Here is a 26,801-nt window from a genome sequence, read left to right as displayed (position 1 = left end):
GCTCCTTGCATCTGATCTTCCTCTCTTCCTTTCACCCACTTGCCACCACCACCACTGGAGTCAGGTAAGTGGTGGGTGGGGAGGAAAGATTTGGAGGATCAGTAGGTATGTGGGAGGGCAGAGGACAGAAGGGGAATTCTTCTGGGATTAAAATCTGAGCTGAAGAAAAATTCAAGGGTCATAATGCTCGCCTTGTATTTGAGATGAGCGTTATGAGCCCCAGGACCTTATATTTCGGATTTGAAAATATGTGTCTGAGCAACATATCTAATCCCAAACTATCTGATCCACTTGTTATGGCCAGCTCTGCAGCACCCACCAGAGACTGACATCTCACCATACCTTTATCTCACCTATTAGCCTCTACCAACCAATTACTTTCCCAATAATTGATGCAACTTGAGTCTTCACCTGCGACTTCTTCCTTCCCAAATAAAACCCCTGTCTGAACGAAGTAGTTCCAGGGAATTTCATTCACACACCCTTGATGAAAAACCTGAGTCATTTTACACGCCACTGGGTTCCTCTCAGGAACTGGGAACCCCATCCCATCCAGATAGATATAACTCTGCTAACATTTGCTTGCAAGCACTTATCCTGGGTGAAAGAGAAGCAAGCAGAGTGACCTTGGTCTCACCAAGTTTGTTGACTCTTTCAGCTCCCTTCAATTTCTGTCTTCTAAATGTATAAGGCAGGGATGTACCTACCTTCCCCCTAGATAATTGACAATCTCCTCTTTGGTGTGCCATAATGCTCCCACACAACAGGTGCTGCTCGGAGCAGCGCAGAGGCTGGGAAAACAAGTCCCAGTCTCCAGGAATCCCAAAATGTACGGTGTGAGGAGTGCAATGCACTGGGGGATTCCCACATGAGTCGGAGGCTCTTGGGGCTTGACTCTGACTGCTTAGGCTGCCTGCAGCCCAAGCATTCACACAACCCTGAACCTGGGATAAAGGCCATGCTTGTGCCCTTTCGCCCAGGTAAAAGCCCAGGTAAAAAACTTGGGCTACTGGGGGAGGCAATGCCGGGATAGGCCTCGATTCTAGCGCTTCAAATGAGCAGCCCTGCTCAGGAAGGGCTGCTCATGTGAACAGCCTTACTGTATTGTCTGCTGAGCTGATTGTTGAATTTAGGCTCTGAACAGGAGTTAACTGATATGTTTATAAGGGTCTATTTCAAGTCTCCTAATCTAGGCCTGCAGCAGGATTTCTCCTAGGGATGTGCACAAAACCTGTTTGCCTGGTTTGGTTCGAATCCAAACTGGATTCAAATTGGACCGGGCATGTTCAGTTTTGCCGCCTCAAACAGGTCCCCTGGTTTGGCTCGAATTAGAACTGGTTTGGGGCCAGTTTGAGGGTGGCGAGTGTGGTAAACATTCAATTTAAAAAAGGTTGACTTACCACCACTGAGGGCTGTGGTGGCCTCAGGGGGTACTGCGTTGGCCATGGGGTGTGCGTGTCTCCGGCTGTTCCTCCCCCCCCCCACTGGCTTCCCCGCAACTCTCCCCAGGCTACTTCAACCCGTTCTAGGGTCGTTTCCCTCTGCACAAATATATGGCCATTTGGGGGGCTACCGCACATCCGTATGGGCCATTTGTATGACAACACAATTGCAAATTGCGGGGGGGGGGGGGCGGACAGCCAGAGAACAGCTGTAGACCTCCCCACAGCCACCGCAGCACTCCCAAGGCCACCACAGCCCTCGGCGGCAGCAGGTCAAGTTTTCAAAAAATGAATTTTTATGTCACTCGCCACCCTCAAACCGGCTTGAGAGGTTTGGTCTGAGGTTGAACCCTTGAACCAAACTGGGAAGGGAAGAGAGGAAGGGGGAGTTTGAAGGCTGACTTGTCCTTAAGGGGACAGCACACAGTTAATGCACTGTGCCTGCATCCAACCCAATAATAAATTGGTTTCCCCCAAGCTTATTGTCTTGGGGGACTTCAATGTCCACCCTGAGGCCACTCTAGTAGGAGCGGCTCAGGATTTCATAGCCTCCATGGCAACCATGGGCCTATCTCAGTTGGTATCGGGCCCTACCCACATGGCAAGACATACTCTGGAGCTGGTTTTTGCTGACGAGGGAACAAATGATCGGGAGGTCGGAGATTCTGAGATAACAACCTTGTTGTGGACACATCATCATCTTGTGGGGTTTAGTTTGACTGCTCCATCTACCCTCTGCATGGGTGGTGGACCAATTAGAATGGTCTGCACCCAGAGGCTTATGGATCTGCTCAGTTTCCAGACAGCCCTTGGGAGCTTCCAGTGTCCAGAAATAGTGACTGACCCTGGTGAATCTCTGGAATGTGGAGACAGTATAGGCTATTGACACAGTCACTCCCAAATGCCCTCTAAGGTTTGATGGAGCCCATTCTGCTCCTTGGTTTTCCTCAGAGCTTAGGGCAATGAAACAACTTAGACGACGGCTGGAATAAGGCTGGAGGAAGAGTCATGCCGAATCTGAACAAATGTGGACTAGAGCCCATTTGGGGGTCTATTCCGTGGAGGTGGTGAAGAAACATTATTTCTCCACCTCCATTGCATCTGCTCAGCACAGATCAATGGAGCTGTTCCTTGAAGCAAAGGCATTGCTACACACATCCCCTCAAGTAATGGGGAGGAACCATCTACTGCCTATTGTGATCAGTTTGCATGTCACATTGCAGATAAAGTTGCTCGCATCTGTGCTGCAGGACTTTAGGGTTTTGGCAGTTCTTGCAGACATGTCTCAGGTTTCTTTTCAGTTAGTACAGTCTGAGGATGTGGACTAAATCCTGGGCAGTGTGCAGACAAGATCGTGTGCTCTTGACCCTTGACCCTCATGGCTAATAAAATCTGCCAGGGAGGATGGGTACAGGCAGATGGTTGGAGGCTACAGTCAAGCTTCATTAAGGGAGGGCAAGATACCACCATGCCTCAAGGAGGCAATGATAAGAGCATTATTGAAAAAGCCTCGATCCCTCCAACCTGGATAACTATAAAGCTGTTTCTAAACTTCCCTTTCTGGGCAAGGTGACCGAGCGTGTGATGGCATCTCAGCTGCAGAGGGTTTTGGATGGTATGGGTTATCTAGACCCCTTTCAATCTGGCTTCCATCCTGGATATGGGACTGAAACTGCCTTAGTCACCCTGGTGGATGATAGACACCAGGAGTTTGATGGGGCGGGTGGGTGGGTTTGCATCCCTGTTGGTTCTGCTGGACCTCTCATCAGCCTTCAATACCATCGACCATGGCATCCTTCTAGACCGCCTCTCAGGTATGGGGATTGGAGGCACTGCTTTGGAGTGGCTTTGGTCCTTTCTCAGGGGGAGGGTCCAGAAGGTGGTGCTCGGCTCAGCTATTGGGCTGTGGCATCCCCCGGGGTTTGGTTTTGTCCCCCATGCTGCTGTTTAATATCTACACAAAACCGCCGGGAGAGGTCATCTGGGGACTTGGACTGAGTTGTCAGCAATATGTAGATGACACTCAGTGCTATCTCTCCTTGTCACCTGATCCTAGAGAGGCAGTGGGTGTTCTGAATTGGGGGCTGTAGGCAGTAATGGGTTGGATGTGGGCTAACAAACTGAGACTGAATCCAGTCAAGACACAGATGCCGTTAGTTAGTAGGACAGCCAATTGGGATGAGGGGATTTGACTGGTTTTGGATGGGTTTGCACTTCCCTTGAAAGGGCAGGTGCACAGCTTGGGGGTATTGCTGGACCTGGCTCTGCTTTTGGAAGCTCAGGTGGAGGCGGTGTCCAGGGGTGCCTTTGCACAGCTTCGGATAGTTCATCAGTTGTGCCCCTTTCTTAAGGAGGCAGATCTGGCCTTAGTCACTGTAACATGCTCTAAGTGGGGCTGCCTTTGAAGCATCTTCAGACACTGCAGCTAGTGCAAAATGCAGCAGCTAGAATCTTATCCGGTGCTGCCTGCTGGGATCATATTACACCCATTTTGAAAGAGCTACCCTGGCTGCCAATTTGTTTCCGGGTCCAGTTCGAGGTGCTGGTTTCATTCATTTATTTAATTTATCATATTTTTATACTGCCTGATATGTACATCTCTAGGCGGTGTACAAAATCTAAAATATGTAAACATCACAAATTAAAATACACGACACAATAAAAACTATAGCATATAATAGTTATTAAAACAAATGATTAAAATTATTAAAATTAATTCTAATTAGAAGTCTGTGAAAACAGGAGAGTCTTGAGGGTCTTCCTGAAAACAAACAGAGAAGGAGATGTTCTTATTTCAGCAGGGAGCATATTCCAAAGCCCTGGGGCAACCACAGAGAAAGCCCGGTCCTGGGTTGCAACCAAACAAGCCTGGACTCAAGCCATCTGGTTTTGACCTTTGAAGCCCTTAACAGTTTGGGTCCTGGGTATCTGCAGGACTGCCTGCTCCCAAGGGTTTCTGCCCGCTTGACGTGGTCTTCGGAGGGGGCTCTGTTCTGTGTGCCAACAATGATGGAGGCTTGGCTATTGTGCACACAGGACAGGGCCCTTTCAGTTATTGCCTCCAGACTTTGGAAGTCTCTTCCAGTGGGCATCCACTCCTCAGGCTCCATCACAGTTTTTCGAAAGCTAGTAAAAATCTTGGCTTTTTACCCAGGCTTTTAGATGAGTGGTGTTTTTTGTTGCTGCTGCTTTGTATTTTATGGTGATATTACGTATGTTTTAAAACTTTTAATTAGATTGGTATTTTTATATTTCATTTTAATATTTTCATGATGTAATTTTTATAGTCTTGTATTATTTTAAATGCTTTGTAAACTGCCTTGAGATTGCTTTAATGAAAGGCGGTATAAAAGTTTAACAATAAATAAACAAATTTGGCTGGAAGCCAGATGCCGTGGCTTCCAGCGGCTGTGGCTTCCAGCGTGGCTTGGTACCACACACTAACACCGTGGCTTCCATGGCTGTGGCCGTGGCTTCCAGAGGCATCTGGTGGGCCACTGTGCAAAACCGGATGCTGGCCTGTTCTTATGTTCTTAAATAAAATGTTCTTAAATAAAGATGTTCTTAAATAAACACAAACAAATAATTAAAGAAATAGAGAAGGCACCTACAGAAAGTCCAGGATCTCCTTTTTCTCCTTTCCGACCAGCTGGGCCTTCTTCCCCCTGTTCACAAGTAATGAGAAAATGCTTCAACAATGAGAAAATGCCTTGATGGAGAAGGCTGGGCCACCTTCCCTTTGCCCATCTCTAACAGTGCCTCACAAGCCGCAGCCAAAGGGCAATGTTAAAGAGTCCAGCCCTTTTGGGCTTCTTCATTTTTTCTGCTTACACTATGTTCTAGTTATGCCCTTATCCCTCCTGCATCCCAGAACAACAACTCCCAGCATCCCTGGCTCCAATGGCTGAAGCTTTGGAGCAAGGCCTTATAGAGAAATCATGCATAGGGGAAAAAAATAGCCAGGCCCATTGCTATCTCTTGTGATCTTGTGATCAGGGTGCCATAAGTGATAGAGATGGGTTTGGTTATCTGCCAATCTGATTTCTATAATGCTCCAAAATTAATGTCCCTGGGACTGAAATGGCCTACTTCCACTCAATATTTTGGAAGACAAGAGCATTTCCCCCATTTTCTAGTTACAGGCTAGTTTAGTTCCCAGCTCCTTTTCTTTCTTTCTTTCTTTCTTTCTTTCTTTCTTTCTTTCTTTCTTTCTTTCTTTCTTTCGAGCTATGGTGTTGTAATGGCTAGGAGATTGAATTATGTATCCGTTCAGATCTCAACTCTGCAATGAACTCATGGGGTGGCCTTAGGCAAGCTACCAGGAGGCTTTACACTCAGGGCTTCTGCCTCGAATCTCCTTCGGGAGAGAGTGTGCGTGTTCACACACCAGCTAAACTTACCCCGAAGTCCTGTTGAGCCTGTCGCCCATTCCACACACAAGTCGGGCTTTGTCTTGCAAATTCTAGCTTATCTTGAGGTATTTCCGGATTTTTAAAATGCTAGTTTTAAGCTACTTTTTCTGAAAACCCGGAGCAAACAGGACGAGGTGCTGATGTAGAATCATTAGCATGATAAGAGGTATGCTCTCTTCAGAAATGCAGATCTATCTCTGTAGGGTGCTCCCTCCCATTGTCTAGAAGGAAAACACTGATGCCTGCATGTGGACTTGTTTCAAAAGAAAACCAAGAGCAGAGGCTTCACTCAACATTTACCCTGAAGCCTAAAGCCAAGTGCGAATAACTCCCTGGTCTTGTGTTAGCAAGCATGACTTATCCCCTTAGCTAAGAGGGTCTGCCCTGATTGCATATGAATGGGAGACTTTTTGTGTAAGATATTCCCCTTAGGGGATGGAGCTGCTCTGGTTAGACCAGAAGGTTCCAAGTTCCCTCCTTAGCATTTCAAAGATAGGGCTGAGAGAGATTCCTGCCTGCAACCTTGGAGAAGCTGCTGCCAGTCTGTGAAAACAATTCTGAGCTAGATGGACCTATGGTCTGACTCACTATATGGCAGCTTCCTATGTTCCTATGTTCCACCATCTCCAAGATGGGGAAAATACTACAGACCTATCTACTATACAGAGCTGTATTTTGCATAGATTATGGAGGTTATATATGTAAAGCATTTTAAATAGTAGAGAAAGGCCAATAAATATTATTTGCAGCATTTCAGTGTTATGAAGAATCTGTATACAAATTGTTAAACTGCTTTCTTGGATGTTACATTCTGAAGTTGGTTCCACCCAAAAGAACAGCCCTGCTGGATCAGGCTCAAGGCCTATCTAGCCCAACATCCCATAGTGGCCCACCAGATGCCCCTGAGAAGCCCACAGACAAGAGGTGAGGGCATGCCCTCTCTTTTGCTGTTGCTCCCCTGCAACTGGTATTTAGTGGCATCTTGCCTTTGAGGCTGGAGATGGCCTATAGTTACCAGACTGGTAGCCATTGATAGACTTGTCCTCCATGGATTTGTCTAAGCCTCTTTTAAAGCCATCCAAGCTAGTGGCCATCACCACATCCCGTGGCAGAGAATTATATAGAATAGTGACGTGCTGTGTGAAAAAGTACTTTCTTTTGTTGCTCCTAAATTTCCTGGTCTTCAGTTTCATGGGATGATGCCTGGTTCTGGTTCTAGAGGGAGAAAAATTTCTCTCTTTCCACTTTCTCTACTCCATGCATCATTTTATACACCTCTACTATGTCATGTCTCTATCATGGAAGAAAACACTGCTGGCAGTGTTGTAGCCAATCTCTTAGGACCATAGCTACTAAGAACAGCTGCAGGCCTGCTCTCAACAAGGTGGATAAGAGAGGAAGGTGAAGGATGCTGATCCATTGTGCTCTGGGTGTGCATCATGGGCTTATACCCCACTCTTCAGGGAGTACCATAGCTCAGTAGAACATGCCTTGCAAGTCAAGGGTTCCAGACCCAGTGTCCAGCATCTTAAGTTAAAGTGTCCCAGTTGGCAGAGCTGAGAAAAACTCCTAACTGAGACCCTAGAGAAGAAAGGCTGCCAGACAACACTAGGTAAGATGAACCAAGGGGCTCACTCAGTAGATGCCAGTCTTGAAAGTTCATTAAGGGAAAAGAGAGAGAGGAAGCATCAGCTTCACAAGGTCTTAACCATCCAGGACAGGCATGATGGATTGGAGGCAGTGGATCTGCAACTCTTTCTAACTAAGTTTGTTGTTTAAAAATTGCAGCGCTTACCAATATGATGACCCAGAGGGCTGAAGGTGAGCCACGACAGCCATTTCTCTGAATCTGATCTCACTTAGAGTGATCAGAGCACTGGGACAAATTGCATCAGTAACAAGCAAGAGGCAGCAAAATAAAGCTGTTAACCAGCAAAAGCAAGGAAAGTAGAAAAGCTGTGAATCAGGAATAGCAACCCCTGAAGCAATCCCATATGGATGTGGAATAATTCCTAGGCAATTGGGGCAGAGACAGAAAGCAAGAGGAGGCATTGGGAAATGACTCCTCTTAACATCTCTGGTGGCCTGGTGTTACCCCCTCTGAGATCCTTAAAGTGGTGCCAGTCTGCTGCTTGATGGAAAGGTGCCCCAACTCGCTCCTCTTGCTGAATGACAGGTCTAGACTTTCCTCCTTCCCGAAGCAAACAGAACTCCACCTTCCCAATAGCGGGAAAGCAAGACTGCCTTTCCCAATTGGGCTGAAGGAACTTTGCCAATATCTAAGCCCCTCCCACACAACAGGGTCAGGTCAATGGGTAGGAAGAGATAACATGAGGATAATCATAGGCATACAAGTCAACAAGTGTGTACACTGTACATAGCTGGTATGCACTTTGAATGTTACCTGTGAATAGGGTTAGGCTCTCAGTCTTCAGTTTGATCATCTGCTTTTGCCCATCTTATTTCACGACCTCCTGCTGGTTAGGGACATAGGGTCTTAGGAAGCTGCCATATACTGAAGCGATCCTCACCATCTCTGTAGGAGGATCCCGCCATCTGCGGGGAGGAAGCCCAAAAGCACTTACCTTCCCACAGAGGATCACTGCCCCCTCTCTGGGTGGCCGCATTGGCCACCCACATAATTGACGGCTCCGTCACAGAGCCAGCAGGGAAGGCGGGGATCGGGGGCCACGTGGCTCCTGGAAGTCCCAGGATACCCCGCGCAAGTGCGCTGGGCATCCCAGAGAGGCCCCCGAGCCTGAGAGGCTGCTTGCAGGCCTCCCAGTGGGGGGGTCTCCTCGTGTGTTGCTGTGGTGCGGAGCTACGGCACAGCAGCACACAATCCACCAAACAGGGTTAGCGGAGCACTCACTCCACTAACTTTGTTTAAGGGGAGGGGTGGTTGGTTTGCTGCTGGAAGTTGCGCGGCTCCCATGGCAACAGACGGCCAGGAGAACTCAGGCTAAGCTCCCTTAGCCCAATTTCCCTTTGTCGTGAGAACAGCTTCACTGAGTCAGACCATTGGTCTATCCAGCTCAGGATTGTCTACACAGACTGGCAGTGGCTTCTCCAAGGTTGCAGGCAGGCGTCTCTCTCTCAGCCCTATCTTGGAGATGCTGCCAGGGAGGGAGCTTGGAACCTTCTGCTCTTCCCAGAGTGGCTCCATCCTCCGGAGGGGAATATCTTGCAGTGCTCACACTTCTAGTCTCCCATTCAAATGCAACCAGGGCAGACCCTGCTTCGCTAAGGGGCCAAGTCATGCTGGCTAAAACAAGAACAGCTCTCCTCTCCTTGTTCTCGGTGACTGATGCAATTTGTCCCAGATGGTTAAGGCATAACAAAGAATGAAAGTCATGCCTTTATTTTATTTTATTTTATTTATGTACTTAGCATATTTGTATACATCCCAAAAGCCATGTCTCCAGGTGGTTAACAATAAAACAGCACAGATTAAAAACAAACTGAAAATATTAAAACAATTTCAAACAATGGTAGATTATATAAGTCTAATTAAAAGCCTGGGTGAATAAATGTTTCTTAATAGCTCTTTTAAAAGCTGTCAGAGATGGGGAGGCTCTTATTTCAGCAGGGAGTGGGTTCCAAAGCTTCAGGGTGGCAATGGAGAAGGCCCGTCCCTGAGTAGCCACCAGATGAGCAGCTGGCAAGTAGGGATGTGCCCAAAACACGATGTGGAAGCCGAATCGCAGCACATCCCTTTAACACGGAGGAGAGCAGGTCCGGTCCTGCTCCTCCGCCACTCACAGCCACTTCCTTAATTGCAGTGCCCCCATCCATCCCCCATCCATCACCAGGTGCCAGTGGTGCTCTCCCCTGGCTGCCCATGTGCGATGCCAGCAGGCACAAGGCCTCCCTAACAGGAGGGCTATTTACACACAATAGGAGCATCTGCAAATGTGTGCATGAGGTTGTGTGAGTGACTGTACTTGCATTCATTTAAAAAGTCAACATGGGGACTGGACTCTCTAGAAAATGTGCTGTCCATGTGTACTGCTGTACTTGCCTGGAACATAACGTGAATAACTAGGTGCACACAAGTCAACAAATCTGTGTACATCACTTGTATGAGCTTTGAATGTGTGAATAGGGCTAGACCAGCAGCGTAACAAGGCTGGAGTGGGCCCAGAGACAAAATTTTGAAATGGGCCCCTTGCTGATACACACACACAAGGAGGGAGGCAGGGAGGGAGGGTCGAGAGACAGAGAGAGAGATACTAGCCAGGTCGAAGGAAGAAATACGAAGGAAGGATCATAATGAAGGAAGCTCTGCGGGTGTTGGGGAGTCATGTGACTTGCCTCTGGGGGGCCCCTTGAGGCATGGGAGCCCCCAGGCAGCCGCCTCCCCTTGCCTAATAGTAGTTACGCCCCTGGGCTAGACTCTCAACTCTCAGTTTCATCATCAAAACAATGACCAACCCAGGTACTCACCATCCCTCCTTTGTTACCAGGATTCCCTGGGGCTCCCCGGAGACACAGCTGCTGTCTTCCTCTTCTACCCCTTTCACCCTGAAAAAGTAAATAGGGAACCTGTGTGTGTATGTTGTGTGCAGTACAAAGGACTTTGGCCCTGCACTTTCTCTCCTAATGCTGAGCTGAACCCCGACCTCCATTTCCTGACCCCACTCATAGGTGGTCAAATGAGGGGAACCACTTCAGCCATTTGAGGGGAAAGGGGGACTTGTCTCCAGCTACTGGGCTCCATTTCCAACACCCACCACCAACTCCCTAGACTGATGCTATGTGATGACACTGTGCCACTCTGATAGGGGCTTTTGAGAAGCAAGTGAAACTTTGGAAGAGCTTGGAGGTGACCCCCGTTTCTTCCTTATATGCAAAATGCAAGGCAAATTCTTAGGTGAGGCTCTAAAATGGTGCAGGCTCCAAAACCATTTTCACCATCAAGAAGGCTTGCAAAATGCACAGGACTTTCTTCTCAATCATTAGGAGATGCTGCTGCACCAGCAATGCTTGTACTCAAACTCATACAACCATTCTTAGAGCAAAGAATTCACCAGCAGTAGGCTTTCTTGGGATGATGGTTAGTCTTGTGAATGTCTTCAAGGGAATGAACGGAGGCCTTTGCAGAAGGCAACCTATGAACCATGGACTGCAACAGGGGCTCCCAACCATAGGTCCTCAGATGTTGTTGGACTACAACTCCCATCATCCTCAGCCACAACGGCCAAAGGCTTAAGCTCCTTGAGGCCACACCCTCAAAGCCTGAGTCCTCTACAGAGCCAGCATGCTCCCTGATATCTGTACGCCAGTGCCCGCAAGAAGCTTGGCAGGAGCAGACAGAGCGAAGGAGGAATGCCAGACTCCAGAAGGCTTGCTTACTACCTTGGAACTCTCCAAGGTCCTGAGGCAGTCTGGCTTCTGACAACCCAGACACGTCAATGGGCTGCCCTGGAAACAAAGGGTTCACAATTGCAGGGATAGCTGCCCCCCTCCCCGTGTGCAGCGTTTCACAGGCACTGACACCATGCGGACATCCAGGTGGATCACAGGGGATCACCTTGGATATATCCTTAGAAGAGGGCTTGGGATAGCAAGAGCCACAAGTTTGCCTACGTGCTCTGGGGGGAAGACATTTGACTCCTCGGCACAGCAAGGACAGCTGCTTCTCCTCCCCTTCTGCTCTCCTGCCTCCAGATCAAGAAACAGATGCTTGGGCTGAAAGGGAGGAGGAGGAGAGGGAGGAGGACTTCTCACCCTTTGATGGCTGCCGTCCCCCTCTGCATGGACTCCTTCATAATTTAGGGTGCAGAGTGAGGCAGAGAAAGTGGGAAGGAGAAGCGGAGGTGGAGGAGGCAGGAGCGCTTCATGTTCTCTCTCTAATCAACACGGAACCTGGCATCGTTAATTATCTCCGAGAGGGCTCTTGCAGCGGGGCTCCCTCCTACCACTGAAATAAAAATGCTGACCTCTTTAACCATGCATGAGGGCAACACTCTCTCTCCCTCCCCCCCCCTGCATTTCGCTTCTGCTCGGCTGCTTTAATTTATCTTTCAGATGACACACAGCCATTGCAGAGCTTGCCTTTGGATCTTGGTTAAGACAGAAATCCCTGCCCCAGACTTCGCCAGATGCTCTTAGAACCTCTCATTCGGGCTACTGGAACATCCTGCAGATGGAACCGCCCTTGAAGAAAGTTTGGCCAGTGGAGAGCCCAGCCGCTCCTTTGCTGATGGGAAGGAAGTGCTGCTGGGAACACATCGGCCTGCTTGGGGCCCCTTGGTATGGCTGCTGCCATTAGCTTCTGGGCCCCGTTTGGTCCTGGGACCTATCCTCAAATGCTTAAACATTCAGGGTCCGGCATGCCTGAGTGAAACCCTTAGAGGAGCCCTCCCGGATCTGCTGGGGTTGCCCTGCTCAGCATTCCCTCTTGCATGACTGTGGAATCTGCAGGCGTGCTGGTCGTGCTGCCCGCTCTCTGGACACCTTTGCCAAAGGAGGCTCCCTCTTTCTCCTGAGGAAGGCATTTAATGGCGACTGCTACTGCTCAGATTCCTTCATTCATTCAGTGTATATCCTACTATATATTCCTGCCTTTGTACTGCTCCAGCATGCCACTGTGCAAAGGTCTCTTGCTCCCTCTAATTCTATCTATCTATCTATCTATCTATTTTCACATTTATATCCCACTCTTCCTCCAAGGAGCCCAGAGCAGTGTACATGGTTATATTTATCCTCACAACAGCCCTGTGAGGTAGGTTAGGCTGAGAGAGAGGTGACTGGCCCAGAGTCACCCAGTGAGTTTCATGGCTGAATGGGGATTTGAACTCAGGTCTCCCTGCTCCTAGTCCAGCCCTCTAACCACTACACCACACTGGCCTCGATCCTTTCTCCCTTGCTGCCCCTTATGCTCGATACTGCTTCCCAGACTGCGTCTGTACTGCCATCTCTCTTTCTTCTTCCAAACCCTGCAGCAATACCCAATGTTTTCCCATGAAGCCTTTGGCATGGCTCCTTAGTTATCCTGCTGTGACTAAGCCTAAGTATGTTTACTTGCAATAGTAGCATATTCATCCCCTCGTTTACCCTGCCTCCCTTTCCCTCTCCTTCCTCAGATGTCTCCCCTGCGCTGTTTTTCTATATTGTAATCCCATTGGGGCAGGGACTTATCTTCTTATTCTTTTTAAAGCACTGTGAACATGATGGCACTAACTATATCAAAAGTTCAGTCACATTAAAAAAAAAACCCTCTTTGATTTAACATGAGAATTAAGGTGCTTACAATTTTCACTCATGCTCTGCCTTTAAAAATCACAGAAATTGCAAATTAAGGCGCCCACCTTAATTTCCAACACCACGTAAGGAATAGAGACTTTGTACAATCTCTTATATTATGTTGATTTTACAAATTAAAAGTGGCTCCATGCACCCACTCTTTGCCTTGGTCTTTTTGCTTGACATTGGGCTGGAGAGGGATGTGTCCAGGCAGAAATTCCATAGCTGCAGCTTCCCCAGTCACTTGCTAGAAATACTCTGACTAATTTCTGCCTGATGCATCTCTACAAGGCACAGTGCTTCCCCCAAATGCCACCAACTGTAGTAAAAGTCCAGGTAGAAATTCCACAGATCTACAAGACATCCACAATTCCTTCCTACCAGATGGCCTGAAAATAAACTATACGATGCTCAAGTTAAAAATATACTATTATGGTTGAAGATAGCTATGAACATAAAAAGCTGCTTCTACTTGGTCCCTCTAAGACAGTACTCTCTACTTTGACAAAGAATGGCTCTCCAGGGTTTCAGGCAGAGGTCCTTCTCATCACCTGCTACTTGAGACCCTTTTAACTGGAGATGACTAAATCTGGGACCTTCTCCATTCAAAGATGGTGCCCTGCCCTGGAGCTATGGCCACTCCCCTGTTAAAACTTCTGGTTTCTCTAAAGAGGGTACCTGGCCAAAAAGGAAGAGGGAGTTGCTAACTGGGCGTGAGCAGGGTGAAGTCAAAGTCAATGGCTCCTGCAGGAGAATCTTTTGATTTTGCACCTGAATCCAAGACAAGGTTTTCCCCCAAGTTCTTTGATGTTAGAATCTGGGGGTGGGCAGTGCATCTTAAATTTAGAGTCCTCTTTGGGTAAATCCTATAACCTATATTTAACCCATATTTTTAAAGGGGGTCATCTTAAATTCAGGGCCCTCTTTTATTTGGGAAAATATGGTACCCCACTGATGGCCACATCCCACCAAAAACCTCTTACTTGTGGTCCTGGCTCACCCGGCAGTCCCTGTGGCCCTGGAGGTCCAGCAACACCGGTCTTACCAGGTAGGCCAATCTGTCCTCTAATGCCACCCAGACCGGGCACGCCCTTGGCTCCCTGAAAATGCCAAACAGAGGAAGCTTCCTTTAGACGGTCTTCATCCTTTGCGTCACTTTGACAGTAGCAATGAAAAGGGTGATGAGCATAAATTAGCATAATTAGCATCATTTAGCATAATCAGAACTGTTTCGAGTCGACAGGATGCACTTCATAAGCCATTAGAGTTACAATGTCACAGCTAGGAGACGAAATATACCTTGAAATCTCTTGGTGCAGTGGGAGCAAAGGTAAGGGCGGTATAGAAATCGAATGAATGAATGAATGAATGGATGGATGGATGGATGGATGGATGGACGGACTATGGCTCTTCCTGCCCTCTCTCCCAACAATCCTATTATCCACCCCTTCCATCTAGGTTGCGGAGAGCCAATCTTGTGGGAGCGAGCAGGAGTTGTCCCTTTGCTCAGCAGAGTTTGCCTCAGTTTGCATTTGGATGGGTGACTACGTGTGAGCGCTGTCTGCTGTAAGATAGTCCTATGAGGCAATGGGGCTGTAGCTCAATGGCAGAGGCAGAGCATCTGCAGTGTATGCCGAAGGTCCCAGGTTCCAGCATCTCCAGGTAGGGCTGGGAGAGACTCCTGCCTGGAACCTTGGCGAAGCTGCTGCCAGTCAGTGCAGATAATGCTGAGCTAGATGGACTAAGGGTCTGACTCAGTATATGGCAGCTTCCTATGTACCTGCTGTACAGTATCCCTAGATTGCTGCTTGCCATAGCAGGATGGCAACTGAGCAGATGGGAGGAGCTGTGCTGGTCAGTCTTTTGCTTCAGTGGTAGATTGGAAGAGCTTTGATACAAATATGAATACGATGAATAAATAAAGAGAATCGCCACTTTAAAAAGGTGCTTCTTTGCTCAGTTAGCAAGGTTAACTTTGTTCACTGTCCAGGTTGTGAGATGGCAACTCTATTGGACTTTATAAATGCACTGTACTTCTAAATCATGGCTGCTCAGCTTCGGCCCTCCTGCAGATGTTGGACTACAACTCCCATAATCCCTGGCAATTGGCCACGGTGACTGGGGATTATGGGTGTTGTAGTTCAAAAACAGGTGGGAGAGGGTTAGGTTGAGCAGGCCTGTTCTAAATGATGTGATAACTGCTCCAGAACCTTCTGGAAAAGGGCTGCTTTGAGTAGTTTCCATGCCTAATGAAATATAAGAAAAAGAGGTAGGACAGAATCTTCCTGCATAGTTCTCCTCAATGCTCTCACCTACAGAACTTTCCAGAAGGTTCCAGTCAAAGAAGATCTTAGGAACATAGGAAGCTGCCTTCTACCGAGTCAGACCCTTGGTCCATCTAGCTCAGCATTGTCTACCCAGACAGGCAGCAGGTTCTCCAAGGTTACAAGCAGGAATCTCTCCCAGCCCTTTGTGGAGGTGCCACCAGGGAGTGAGCCTGGGATGTTCTGCATGCAAAACAGTTGCTCTTCCACTGATCTAAGCCCCCATCCCTTAAGGGGAATATCCTATAGTGCTCTTACATGTAGTCTCCCATTCAAATGCAAACCAGTGTAGACCCTGCTTAGCAAAGGGGACAATTCATGCTCATTACCACAAGACCAGTTGTCCTCCCCAAGTGTGTGTGTGTGTGTGTGTGTGTGTGTGTGAGAGAGAGAGAGAGAGAGAGAGAGAGCGAGAGAGAGAGAGAGAGAGAGAGAGCACTTAAGTGGAACTACATAGAATCAACTTGTGGAGTGTACTTATGCAGATTATTTAGAAAGAGTTGATGACTGAGTTAGACCTTCAGGCTTAACTTCCTTTTCGCTGGCCTGAATTAGTCATGCTCCCCAGATCTGCTTTTCCTTGGGTCTATAAATAGGAGTCTATCCATCGAGCAAGGGAGGCTTGTGTTCAAAGATGTTGACACCACCCTCTGAAGAGGAACCCTCCTGGGAACAGGAGATGAATCGCTGAACCAAGCAGGCTGTGGAGTTCTGGATGATTAAGATGGGAGATCCTGCAGATGATGGATGGGAAGAGTTGCCCGCGCTTGACAGTGCTGGCTTTCCCATTTAGTACAAGTGACCCCCAGTGGCTCTCGATGTGATTATTAAAAAAAAAAAAGGCTGTGCCAACAACCAAGTGATTGCAAAGTGAGGTGCCTAGAATATGAGCAAGGAATCTGGAGGCCTGTCTTGAGTGTCTCTTTTAACTTGTAGCTGCTGGGGGTTAGTGAAGCAGTTTGCATTGCTAGGAAAAACCGCGGCTGGCTTTGGAGTGGGGGTTGAGGGCAGGGCAGGATTCCTGTCTCTGTCTTTAAGTGCTGGGAGGTGGAGTCCGGGCTGCTATTGCTAGCACCACGGACAGGGACGGGGGCCATAGCTTAGGGGCAGAGCACAGGCCTTGCCTGCAGGAGGTCCTGGACTCTGTCCCTGGTAGCATCCCAAGATGGGGCTAGGAAACACCCCTGCCTGAAACTCTGAGGGGCCACTGCCAGTATAGATCAGGTGTTCTCCATCTTGGGTCCACAGATGTGGTCATGGATGACGGGAGTTGTAGTCCAACAACATCTGAGGACCCAAGGTTGGGAACCCTTGGTGCAGACCAAAGGCCACAAACTGCAGCCCTCCAGCTGATGTTGGACTACAACTCCCATCACCCCCTGTCATAATGGCTGGTAGTCAGGGATGGTGGGAGTTATCTGCAGGAAGGCTGCAGCTGGAGATGCCTGATGTAGATAATAGCTGAGCTAGGTGGATCAGTGGTCTTACTCAGTAGAAGGCGACCAGGCAGTGTTTCTGGGCAGTCACCTCTACTGACACTCTGAGTGATAACTGGCCAGCTGGCCATGATAAGGCAGGAATTGCTCCATTTTGCACTTCCTTGGCATTTACATGATCTGACTCTTATGTTGCAACTCGATACTGAAGAAAGAGGATATATTTTTTTAGACATTGCATTACAGACAGCTCGTAAATATGATTTCATCCCATCTTCTCCATGGCGAGTAATTCCATTATTTCTATAAATGCCCAATTTCTCCTTAATCTGGTTTCCAGAGTTACTCTTTAGTTTTGCAAAGTGCGGGTAGCACAGCACCACTCAGAGAAAGTATTTCAGTCTCGGGGAAAGCAAACGTGTGTTTTTGGTCTCATTGGTTTCTGCACATTACATAGATTTAGGACAACAGCAGGTTCAATTCAAGCCTAATAACCTGAATTAGACATCAATAGAGATCAATATACAGTGGTCCCTCTACTTACGAAATTAATCCGTTCCGAATGCACATTTGTAAGTCGAAAAATTCGTAAGTCGAAAAGCGGTTTCCCATAGGAATGCATTGGGAACGGATTAATGCGTTCCGGAGCCTAGAAAAGAGACCTAGACCCCCAGTAAGGCTTGCAAACTGCACAGGAACATTTCTTTTCAAGAATAAACAGGCAGTAAACAGGCAGGCAAGTCAAGGAAACTGCATGTAAAATTCGTAAGTCGAGGAAACCCCATCTAAAAATTTGTAAGTCGAAAAAACCGCATCTAAAACCGCATCTAAAACTGCCGTTTGTAACTCGAAAAATACTTATGTCGAGTAGTTTGTAAGTCGAGGGACCACTGTACATGGAAAGGGAGCCTTACTTTGGGCTGGTGTTTCTCAGAGCAGGAGTCAGGATTTGTCAGGGAGAGGCATTTCTATCCACACTGCAGGTGGAGACTCACATTACTGAACACTCCCCCATTAAACCAAATACCCTGCGCCTAGAAAATCAGCAGGTCAGGGAGAAGGCAACACATCCTTCTCCCTGACATCTAAGGCTCTCTTCAGATGTTTAAATGTACACAGGTAAGTCAGGAGAGGAGTCTGCAGCCAGGATGCTGCTCCACTTCCCCCCCATATTGCGGGAACTATCAGCTGTGTTTAGGCCAGGGGCATCACTACAGTTGGCTGGGTGTGTTAGGAACATAGGAAGCTGCCTTCTACTGAGTCAGACCATGGGTCCATCTAGCTAAGTATTGTCTACCCAGACTGGCAGTGGCTTCTCCAAGGTTGCAGGCAGGAGTCTCTCTCAGCCCTCTCTTGGAGAAGCTGCCAGGGAGGGAACTTGGAACTTAGATGCTCTTCCCAGAGCGGCTTCATCCCCTCAGGGGAATATCTTACAGTGCTCACTTGCAGTCTCCCATTCAAAGTGGAGGTGGGCTTTGCAGCAGCAGGGGACAAGTCGTCCCCCCAAATGTCTTGGATGCGCATTGCAGACCACTTCAGGGCTTCTTACTCCACTGAAACTTCTGACTGACCTCTTCTCCCATTGATCACTAGCCGGCAGTCACCATCCCACCCCCCACCCCCAGAGGTTGCCCCTCAGAACAATGCAATGCGGACGTGAGTTCTCAAAATACAGCGGTCCATACAAGAGACTAACAGCTGGCCGCCCTTGGAGACAGAAGTGGGGGCAAAACTTTCTCTTTTCCCCCTAGAAATGCCAGCAAAGTCCACTCAGCTCACACCCAGAGCGGAAGTTTAGGGAATTCTAATGCTTGCCTCAAATAAGAGCTGGGCATTCCTAGCGCCTGACTTATTTTTGGCTCAGGTTAAAATCCAGACTGGAAGAGAATTGTGGGCTTCACCCCACCCCTGGCCCTCAAGCCCCCGCTCTCCCTCCCATCACCCAGCCTGCTGTGAGTGCTCTCTGCCGGTCACATCAGATTGACTCGGAAAGGTGCACAGCTCTTTCCAAAACAACCCTCTCCTCTGTCAGGGTTTGCTGGTCAGGGCAGTGGAAGCTGGTGGCGCTCCAGTCATGAGAAGATGGAAGGAGGGAGGTCTCCCCCCCCCCACACACTTCTCTGGCATACTAGGATGCCGGAGAAAAATGCTTGGAGAAAAAGTCCTCCTGGCTCTTGGGTCATGTCGTCTGTCTAAGGGCTACTGCAATGTCAACATTTTGACGCTTGGGTAGGAGGGAAGGGTTTGGATTGGCTCAGAAAGCCAAACTGTTCTATGGGGTCATTTTGGAAATCGCAGGGCACACTTTCAAGTCCACCTGATGTGAGTCAGGGAGGGCACTGCACCCACCCACCTCTACTTTTATGAAAGAAAATGGTTTCCTTGGGGAAGGAAGGAAAGCTTTCAAGTCCAACAGAGAAAGGGTTAAAGATGCTGTTGCGGAACAGAGGCAATCTTCCAAGGAAATCTTTTTCCATAAATTTGACATATGAACTGGAGACCTGTGTTTTCAGCAATGGCACATAACACCGTTAACAGCAGCTGACCGATGTTGGAGGACAAAATAATCTTTGGCAACCTGATTTTGATAGCACTAACCTTTTCTCCTTTCTGCCCCATAATTCCCTCCGGACCATCTGTGCCAGACTTTCCACGTTCACCCTAAGCAAAGCCCAAAGATCACAGTAACCATTACGGAATAAAGCCTAATGCAGCAGACTCTAACACAGGAACAGCAGCTCAAGGGACAAACTACATGCAAATGTATCAAGAGCTTCTTTTAGGAAAAAGCAAGTTCAGGAAGGGGCAATTTGGAGCACAAAAATGAGGAAGAGGAGAGGATGCTTCCTCACTCCCAGATCATAAAAGAACTGCACTGGCTGCCGATATGTTTCTGGGCAAAATACAAAGTGCTAGTTATGCATATAAAGCCCTTACCAGCTTGGGCCCAGGATATCTAAGAGAACACCTTCTTCGTTATGAGCCCCGCCGCCTATTTTGGTTTGCCTGTGGTTGCCACTGGCTCATCTGGTAATGATTTAGGGATGAGCCTTTTCTGCACTCGCCCTAGGGCGATGGAATGCACTCCCTATCCAAGCAAGAGCTGCACCATTTCTGATGACCCACAGAGGAGCACTGAGGACACACCTGTCCATTCAGGCTTTTAGCTGGTTTTTAAACTGGATTTACAATTTTAGCTTTAACTGCTGATTTTAAAGTTTATAGACGTTTCAGTCAGCAGCGAACCACCTTGAGACCTGCTTATAGGTGGTATAAAACTGTGTTCAACAAACTAATAAATAATAAAGCTTGGTTCCTGGCTCCTAGCTCTTCCCTGACTGTGGCCCGTGACTCAGTCCTGAGGATAACCATGACTGACTAGGAAATATGAGCCCACACTCTAGAAATGTGCGGTACCATGGATGACTCGTGATTCTCTGCAATCAGTGCCAAACAAGGGTGGGGTGGGCAGGAAGCAGTGGATCCTAATCACTGCTTCCACATCTATTACAGGGACACCCAATAACAATGTGCTTATCCTGTTGTAAACCGCCCAGAATCCTGTTGTAAAACCGCCCAGAGACATAGGTTTTGGGCAGTATAAAAATGTTTAAATAAATAAATAAATAAATAAATAAATTAATAATAAAATATTCACTGTTGGTGATGCCATGCATTTATTATAGGACTGTTTGAAAGACTGCGGGCTTTTTTTTGTACCAAGGTCCAGAAGCAAAGGAGGCGTCAGCCTAAGACTAGTAACCCCTGCTAATTTGGCAAAGAGGCACCTTTTAACGTCGTGATTCTCTTTGTTTTAGCAGGGGGAGAGCAACTGGCCCTATCCACCCCCAGCACAGTACCCCTCCAGTGACTGTTGCTGGTGTCCATCTTGCGTTTCTTTTTAGATTGTGAGCCCTTTGGGGACAGGGATCCATCTTTATTTATTTATTATTTCTCTGTGTAAACTGCCCTGAGCCATTTTGGGAAGAGCGGTAGAGAAATCGAATAAACAAAATTAAAAAAAATAGTGTCCATGAGCTCCTTTCAGTTATGGAAGAGGAGAAGAATTTTGCATCTTACCTTTGGCCCCAGAAGCCCATCGGCCCCTGCAGTTCCTGGCTTCCCGGTGCCACCGATCTCACCCTGCATGTGGAATGAGATGCACTGAAATTAGCTTAGACCTCTCACACACAGCTTGGCCATTCTCACAGTGTAATGAAAATGATATCATTTGCATTTCTAAGCAGTGGTACTGGACAGAAAGTTAGGTTTTTCTGGTCAAAAGGTTTGAAAAACAAAATTCTGGAGGGAAAAATCCATATCTGCCAAACGATTAGTTTTGAATAAGATTTCTTGAATTTTTGTTCTGTGCCCAGGATTTTGGGCAGCCTGAACATAAAATCTTAGCAGCCATTTGGAAACCATGGATAATTTGGGGCTGGAGGAGAACAACAAGGAAACATCAGAAACAGCTCTACACTTGATTAGGTCTCATCTAGAGCAAGGGTAGGCAACCTTGGCTCGCCAGCCACCTTGTGGCTGGGGATGATGGGAGTTGTAGTTCAACAACAGCTGGAGAGCCAAGGTTGCCCACCCCTGCTCTAGAGGAAGGTTCCAAAGGACAATATGGCACTCCCCAATATGGTAGGAGAGCTGGTCTGGTGGTAGCAAGCATGAATTGGCCCCTTTGCTAAGCAGGGTCTACCCAGGTTAGCATTTGAATGGGAGGCTACATGTGTGAGCATTGTAGGACATTCCCCTTAGAAGAGGGGAGCATTCTGAGAAAAAGCATTTGCATGCAGAAGGTTCCACGTTCTCTCCCTGGCATCTCCAGATAGGGCTAAGAGAGTTGCAACCTTGGAGAAGCCCCTGCCAGTCTGTATAGACAATACTGAGCTAGATGTTAACCTCTGCTAACTGAGCAAAGAGGCATCTTTTAAAAGTGGTGATTCTCTTTATTTAGCAGGGGAGAGCAACTGGCCCTATCCAGCCATCTTATTTATGTATTATTTATTTTTCTATGTAAACCGCTTTGAGAACTTTGGTTGAAGAGTGGTATAAATATTCGTAGTAGCAGTAGTAGTAGATGGACCAATAGTCTGACTCATGGCAGCTTCCTATGTAGGTGGGTGCTCAGTATTCTTTGGCCATGCTGCAGAGCCAAACATGTTTAGCCCGAGTCTACACTGACTGGCAGCAACTCTCCTGGGTTTCAGGAAAGACTCTTTCCTAGTCCTTCTGCATTCAAAGCAGATGCTGCTCTACTCACTGCAGTACAGACCCAAACAAAGGAGTTTTATGAATTCTCTCCCTCTGCTCCCACAGGTAGCAGGTCTTTTCCTTACAAGCTGTTGTACACGTACTTGAATGCTCATACATGTGTGCCCGGCATGCAAAATTATTTCAAATAGGACTGAGCAAGGAAATCCTCGTACTTGCCTTGATCCCATCTGTCCCTGGAGGTCCTGTCCTCCCTGGAAGCCCACGTAAACCCTGAGAACAAATGGCAACCAGGCCGTGAAGTCATAATGTGAGTCAACAGCAAGTATGGTTCAAAACGGTGCTTCACATTGGACTGGATGTGTTGCGAAAGCTGCTATACTATCCACACTCACTTGGAAACAAGTCCCGTGTGCACACTGCTGGGAATAGGGGAGCAGCGGCATGGCGCAGGGCTTTTTAGAACAGATTGAATGAACGTGCCATGGTGTGGGGGGGTGGGCAGCGGAGGAGCAGGCAGGGACCTACGTGCCTCCTTTAAAGGCTTCTGCCCATCCCCTGGTGAAACCTTTGCCTGCAGCAGCCTGAATCCCTTTTGGCTCCTCTCTAATGTGGTGCCAAAACCTTTCGGGCACATCCCTAATTCCTGTTGTGAAAAAAATATGTACTCCCAAACATTATGGAGTTGAACCCCCACTGTTCACCACACTAACACCATACCTTTGAACCTTTCCGCCCAATGTCACCAGTTATACCAGGTTCACCTTTTCCTCCCTGTGGAGAGAATATGGTTTGAATATCATGAAGACAATGTAGTGTGCAAAACTGAAATGCAGACCTCTTGACGCAATTGCCTTATGATTCAAACACAGCCTCCATCACCCACAAAGTCATTAACTTGGATGCTCATGCCTGCATGTGAACTGTTCTCACTTTCCCCCGCCACTGAAACATCATCAACTCTAAGATGGAACAAGGTGTACCAAAAGCCTATTTCCACGTGCAATACTTATACTATAGATTGGCATTGTGTCTATGGGCTCATAGCATCCTGATAAGTATACTGCTTAATCAGACTGTAAGCAGAAACCTGCTTGCCTTCTCAAGGGGGTGGGAGAGTCTCTTGCCATTTCCCATTTATGTTTGCTAAATTTTGCCAGTCTATGAACTTTAAAGCAGTCCTTTCAGTAGCAGGGAGGGGGAATGAAGAAGGGGGGAAGTTAGTGCGAATACTCACCGGTTCCCCTTTCTGGCCCTGCAGGCCTCTGTCCCCCTTTGCTCCTTTCATGCCATTCTTCCCGTCAAGGCCTGCAGTTCCCTGGAATGGAAGAACCCAGTGAATCCATGCTCTCTTTCTGGAAAGCCAAGAATGGCTCTTAAGCCATTTCCAAGGGCCATCTTTCTCCTAATGCCAGCTGCTGGGGAGCAACAGTGGCTGCGAGCTGTTGCTTTCATCCCACTTTGTGGAGGCATCTGGTTGGCCACTGAGGGAAGGAGGATGCCTGCCTAGATTGACCTTTGGTCAGAGCCATCAGGGCTTTCCGCATGTTCTTAGCATACATACTAGCTGCATTTGGACATAACACAGAACCGGAGTTAAAGGGGCCTCTGGTTGAAATTTGTGTACGTCCAAATGTGGGCAACTGTAGTATGGACAAAAATTGGACCCATGGTTTCCCTCTCCAGACTCTGATTTGTATCTTCAATTTTTAGTGAGTTTTGCCACCTTTAACTCCGGTTCTCTGGTGCCAGCATTACATCCAAAAGTGGCACCACAGTCTCCCCCTTCGGCAACTGGAGTTGAGGGAGGAAGCTCCTTCCTCGCTCCAGCTGCAATTGGCTGCCGGGGCTGTCCTTCAGGAAAGAAGGGAGCCCACACAGCCAGTTCCCCCTCCTCTCTGCAGTCTCGCTGACTGCAGAGAGATCACCCTCCACTATTTCTGAATTCGGATGAGAGAGTGGGGAGTGGAAACGCAGGTCCGTTGGACCTGCGGTTCCGCGTTACATGCAAATGCAGCCATTATTTATACCCTTTGCGGAAACGCAGATCTCCATCTTAGCTCAAGAATGCCTTACACTTCCCCTCCCCTTGAGTGCTCTGAGTGGGGGACATCCCTCCCTCTTGCTATGGAATGAGGACAGTTTCTTGCTTTCTCCTTTGAAGGGACAGGGCCCAGCAATCAAGCTACAGGCCTGAATGCTTTTCCACAATAGTTAACCGACTCAAACTGGACCCACCATTAGACATGTACATTTACACTCATTAAGGAGGAGGAACCTCCAGTTTGGAAGGGAAATCTCAAATCCCAACTGGCCCCAAACCAGTGTGACATCAGAGAGATGCACCAGGCCTTCTCATTGGATCCAAGAGCTGTCTATCCTAGGAAGAGAAGGACAGCCTCCCCTCTCCGTAATGGCTATAAAACAGAGGGCAAGGGGCTGGCCAGTGTCCACCCTTTCCCATCTGCTAATGGGTGTTCTGCGGGGAAGCTGTAGAGATGAACCCTTTCTTAGCCAAGGACCTGCCTACTGCTAGACTAAGGTAAAACTCAGTGCAAGTTAGTTAGTTAATGTGTTTGTATTTTCTTTTGAATTCCTGTGTGCCTTTCTTTACTTCCAGTTTCCCCAGTTCCTTATTCTGTGTGCAACCCTTGTTTCTAGAAGTTGCTTCAGTCTGGTTTAAAAGGTTCTGGAGAGTTACTTGCAAAACCCTTCCCCATGTGCCTCATAAGGTCATGTGTGACTGTTGAGTTGTTTTCAGAATAATATATTGTTGCCTAGAGCTGAGTTGTGCGGACTCTGGCTGTACAGTGCCTGTTAAGTCCCAAGCCAGACAGTTCTAAGTTGTTGAAGCCATGTCTAAGCCTGCTCAGTGACTTTAGATAAGTCTTCAACTGGTGGAAGCCTACATCGAAGGAGTAGTGTGCTCCTAAACTGTGATCGGAGAAATCTCTCAACTGAGGGTAGATCCCAGGAAAGCATAGAGTCACCCCTGTCTTGTCTCACCCTTAGTGGCTGACATGATGCACAGTTCTGAACAGGATAGAACAGGAGACAACAGTGGTGGCCCTGCTGCAGACCCAGAGGAAGCAGTGCTGTTGAAAGAAGAGGAGGGCTGGTCTTGTGGACAAGCATGAATTGTCTTCATTGCTAAGCAGGGTCTGCCCTATTTTCCAATTGAATGGAGAGTACATGTGTGAGCACTGTAAGATATTCCCCTTAGGGGATGGGCCTGCTCTGGGAAGAGCACCTGCACGCTTGCATGCCGAAAATTCCAAGTTCCCTCCCTAGCACCTCCAAGATAGAGCTGAGAGAGACTCCTGCCCACAGCCTTGGAGAAGCCGCTGCCAGTCTATGTAGACCATATTGAGCTAGATGGACTAATGGTCTGGCTCAGTATACTCAGACTATTGCAATGCACTCTATATGGGGCTGCCTTTGTATGCAGTCTGGAAACTGCCGTTGGTACAGAATGTGGCCACCAGGTTGGATTTCAGAATATGGTCTTGAGAAGATCATATTACTCCTGTATTGAAAGAACTACAATGGCTACCAATAAGTTTCTGGGCAAAATACAAGGTGCAGGTTATAACCTAGAAAGCCCTAAGCAACTTAGGCCCTAGGTATTTAAGAGAACGTCTTCTTCACCATGAGCCCCATTGAGATCATCTGGCGAGGTTCGTCTGCAGTTACCACCAGTTCATCAGGTGGCTGCACAGGGATGGGCCTTCTATGTTGCTGCCCCAAGACTCTGGAATGCGCTCCCTGCTGAAATAAGGCTTCCCCATCACTGACAACTTTTTAAAAGTCGCTAAAGACACATTTTTTTCACCCAAGCTTTTTAACTATACTTGTAGTTTTAAATTGTTTTAAGGATTTTAAGTCTGTTTTAATGTGTTTAATGATGTTGTAAACCACTTAGAGATGGAAATTTGGGGTGGTGTACAAATATAATTAACAAATAAATAAAACCATGTTGACAATACTACTGCTGGTTCTCTCAGCAGCAGTTTTGCTTCCCTGTCTGCAGTGGTGCCACCCAGTTTTCATGTCCTTTAGAATTTATGAGGCATATACATGTGGTCAAGAGCACAGTCTTTCAAGAGGGGACCCATGTATGTGAGCACACAAAGACCCACAGTGGACATTGTGTTTGGCCATTGCAATTGGCAACTGCAATTGCAATTGGCCGTTGCAATTGGCAAGACACAGGGCCAGTTTAGACAATACCTTACTGGCCCACGCAGTTTGAGTCTGCAGATGCCCTGACACCCTCTTAACACATCCTGTTATCACATGGGGCAGGGGGAGGTTCATCTGAATGAACAGCCTTTGGAGTGCCTATACAGCTGTTGGGCAGATGAACAGCCACTCCCATGATAAAGGGACACGCCAGGAGTATATTGGGATGTCCACAGAAGATATCGGTACGGGTGCACTCTTGGCAGATATTGTCAGAACCACTTACTGAAAACCACTCTTAGAGATCCATGGGAGAAGCTTATATTTTTTCCAATCACGGCGATATGAGATTCCCCTTGCTATCTGACCCATGCAATCACAAGAACTGCAGAAGTGAATATCAAGATAATAGGTTTAGAAAATACGATGCTGAAATCCGGCGGGGATGGAGTTGTTAGGAAATACACATCTCTTTGCTTCCTCATCCTTCTTCTACAATATTAAAAATTCTATTACATCTGGCCTTGCATCTGCTTC

The 26,801-nt window shown here is 47.7% G+C and overlaps 1 protein-coding gene across 1 annotated transcript in view; it reads right to left on the bottom strand.

Annotated features, from left to right (window-relative positions):
• Positions 1-26,801, bottom strand: part of LOC128325827 (collagen alpha-1(VII) chain-like) — a 154,446-nt gene that overhangs the window by 13,787 nt on the left and 113,858 nt on the right. Inside the window, exons 38-45 of the mRNA XM_053251666.1 lie at positions 23,320-23,400; positions 22,803-22,856; positions 22,302-22,355; positions 20,943-21,005; positions 19,461-19,523; positions 14,086-14,202; positions 10,301-10,378; positions 5,054-5,107 (exon numbers count right to left, since the gene is read on the bottom strand). Of these exons, the coding sequence (XP_053107641.1) occupies positions 5,054-5,107; positions 10,301-10,378; positions 14,086-14,202; positions 19,461-19,523; positions 20,943-21,005; positions 22,302-22,355; positions 22,803-22,856; positions 23,320-23,400 (564 nt within the window). The remainder of the gene's footprint in view (positions 1-5,053; positions 5,108-10,300; positions 10,379-14,085; positions 14,203-19,460; positions 19,524-20,942; positions 21,006-22,301; positions 22,356-22,802; positions 22,857-23,319; positions 23,401-26,801) is intronic.

This window comes from Hemicordylus capensis, chromosome 5 (genome assembly GCF_027244095.1).
Source record: "Hemicordylus capensis ecotype Gifberg chromosome 5, rHemCap1.1.pri, whole genome shotgun sequence".
Taxonomy (NCBI): Eukaryota; Metazoa; Chordata; class Lepidosauria; order Squamata; family Cordylidae; genus Hemicordylus; species Hemicordylus capensis.
Note: the sequence above shows the minus strand (reverse complement) of the source record. Positions and strands in the feature narration are given on the sequence as shown.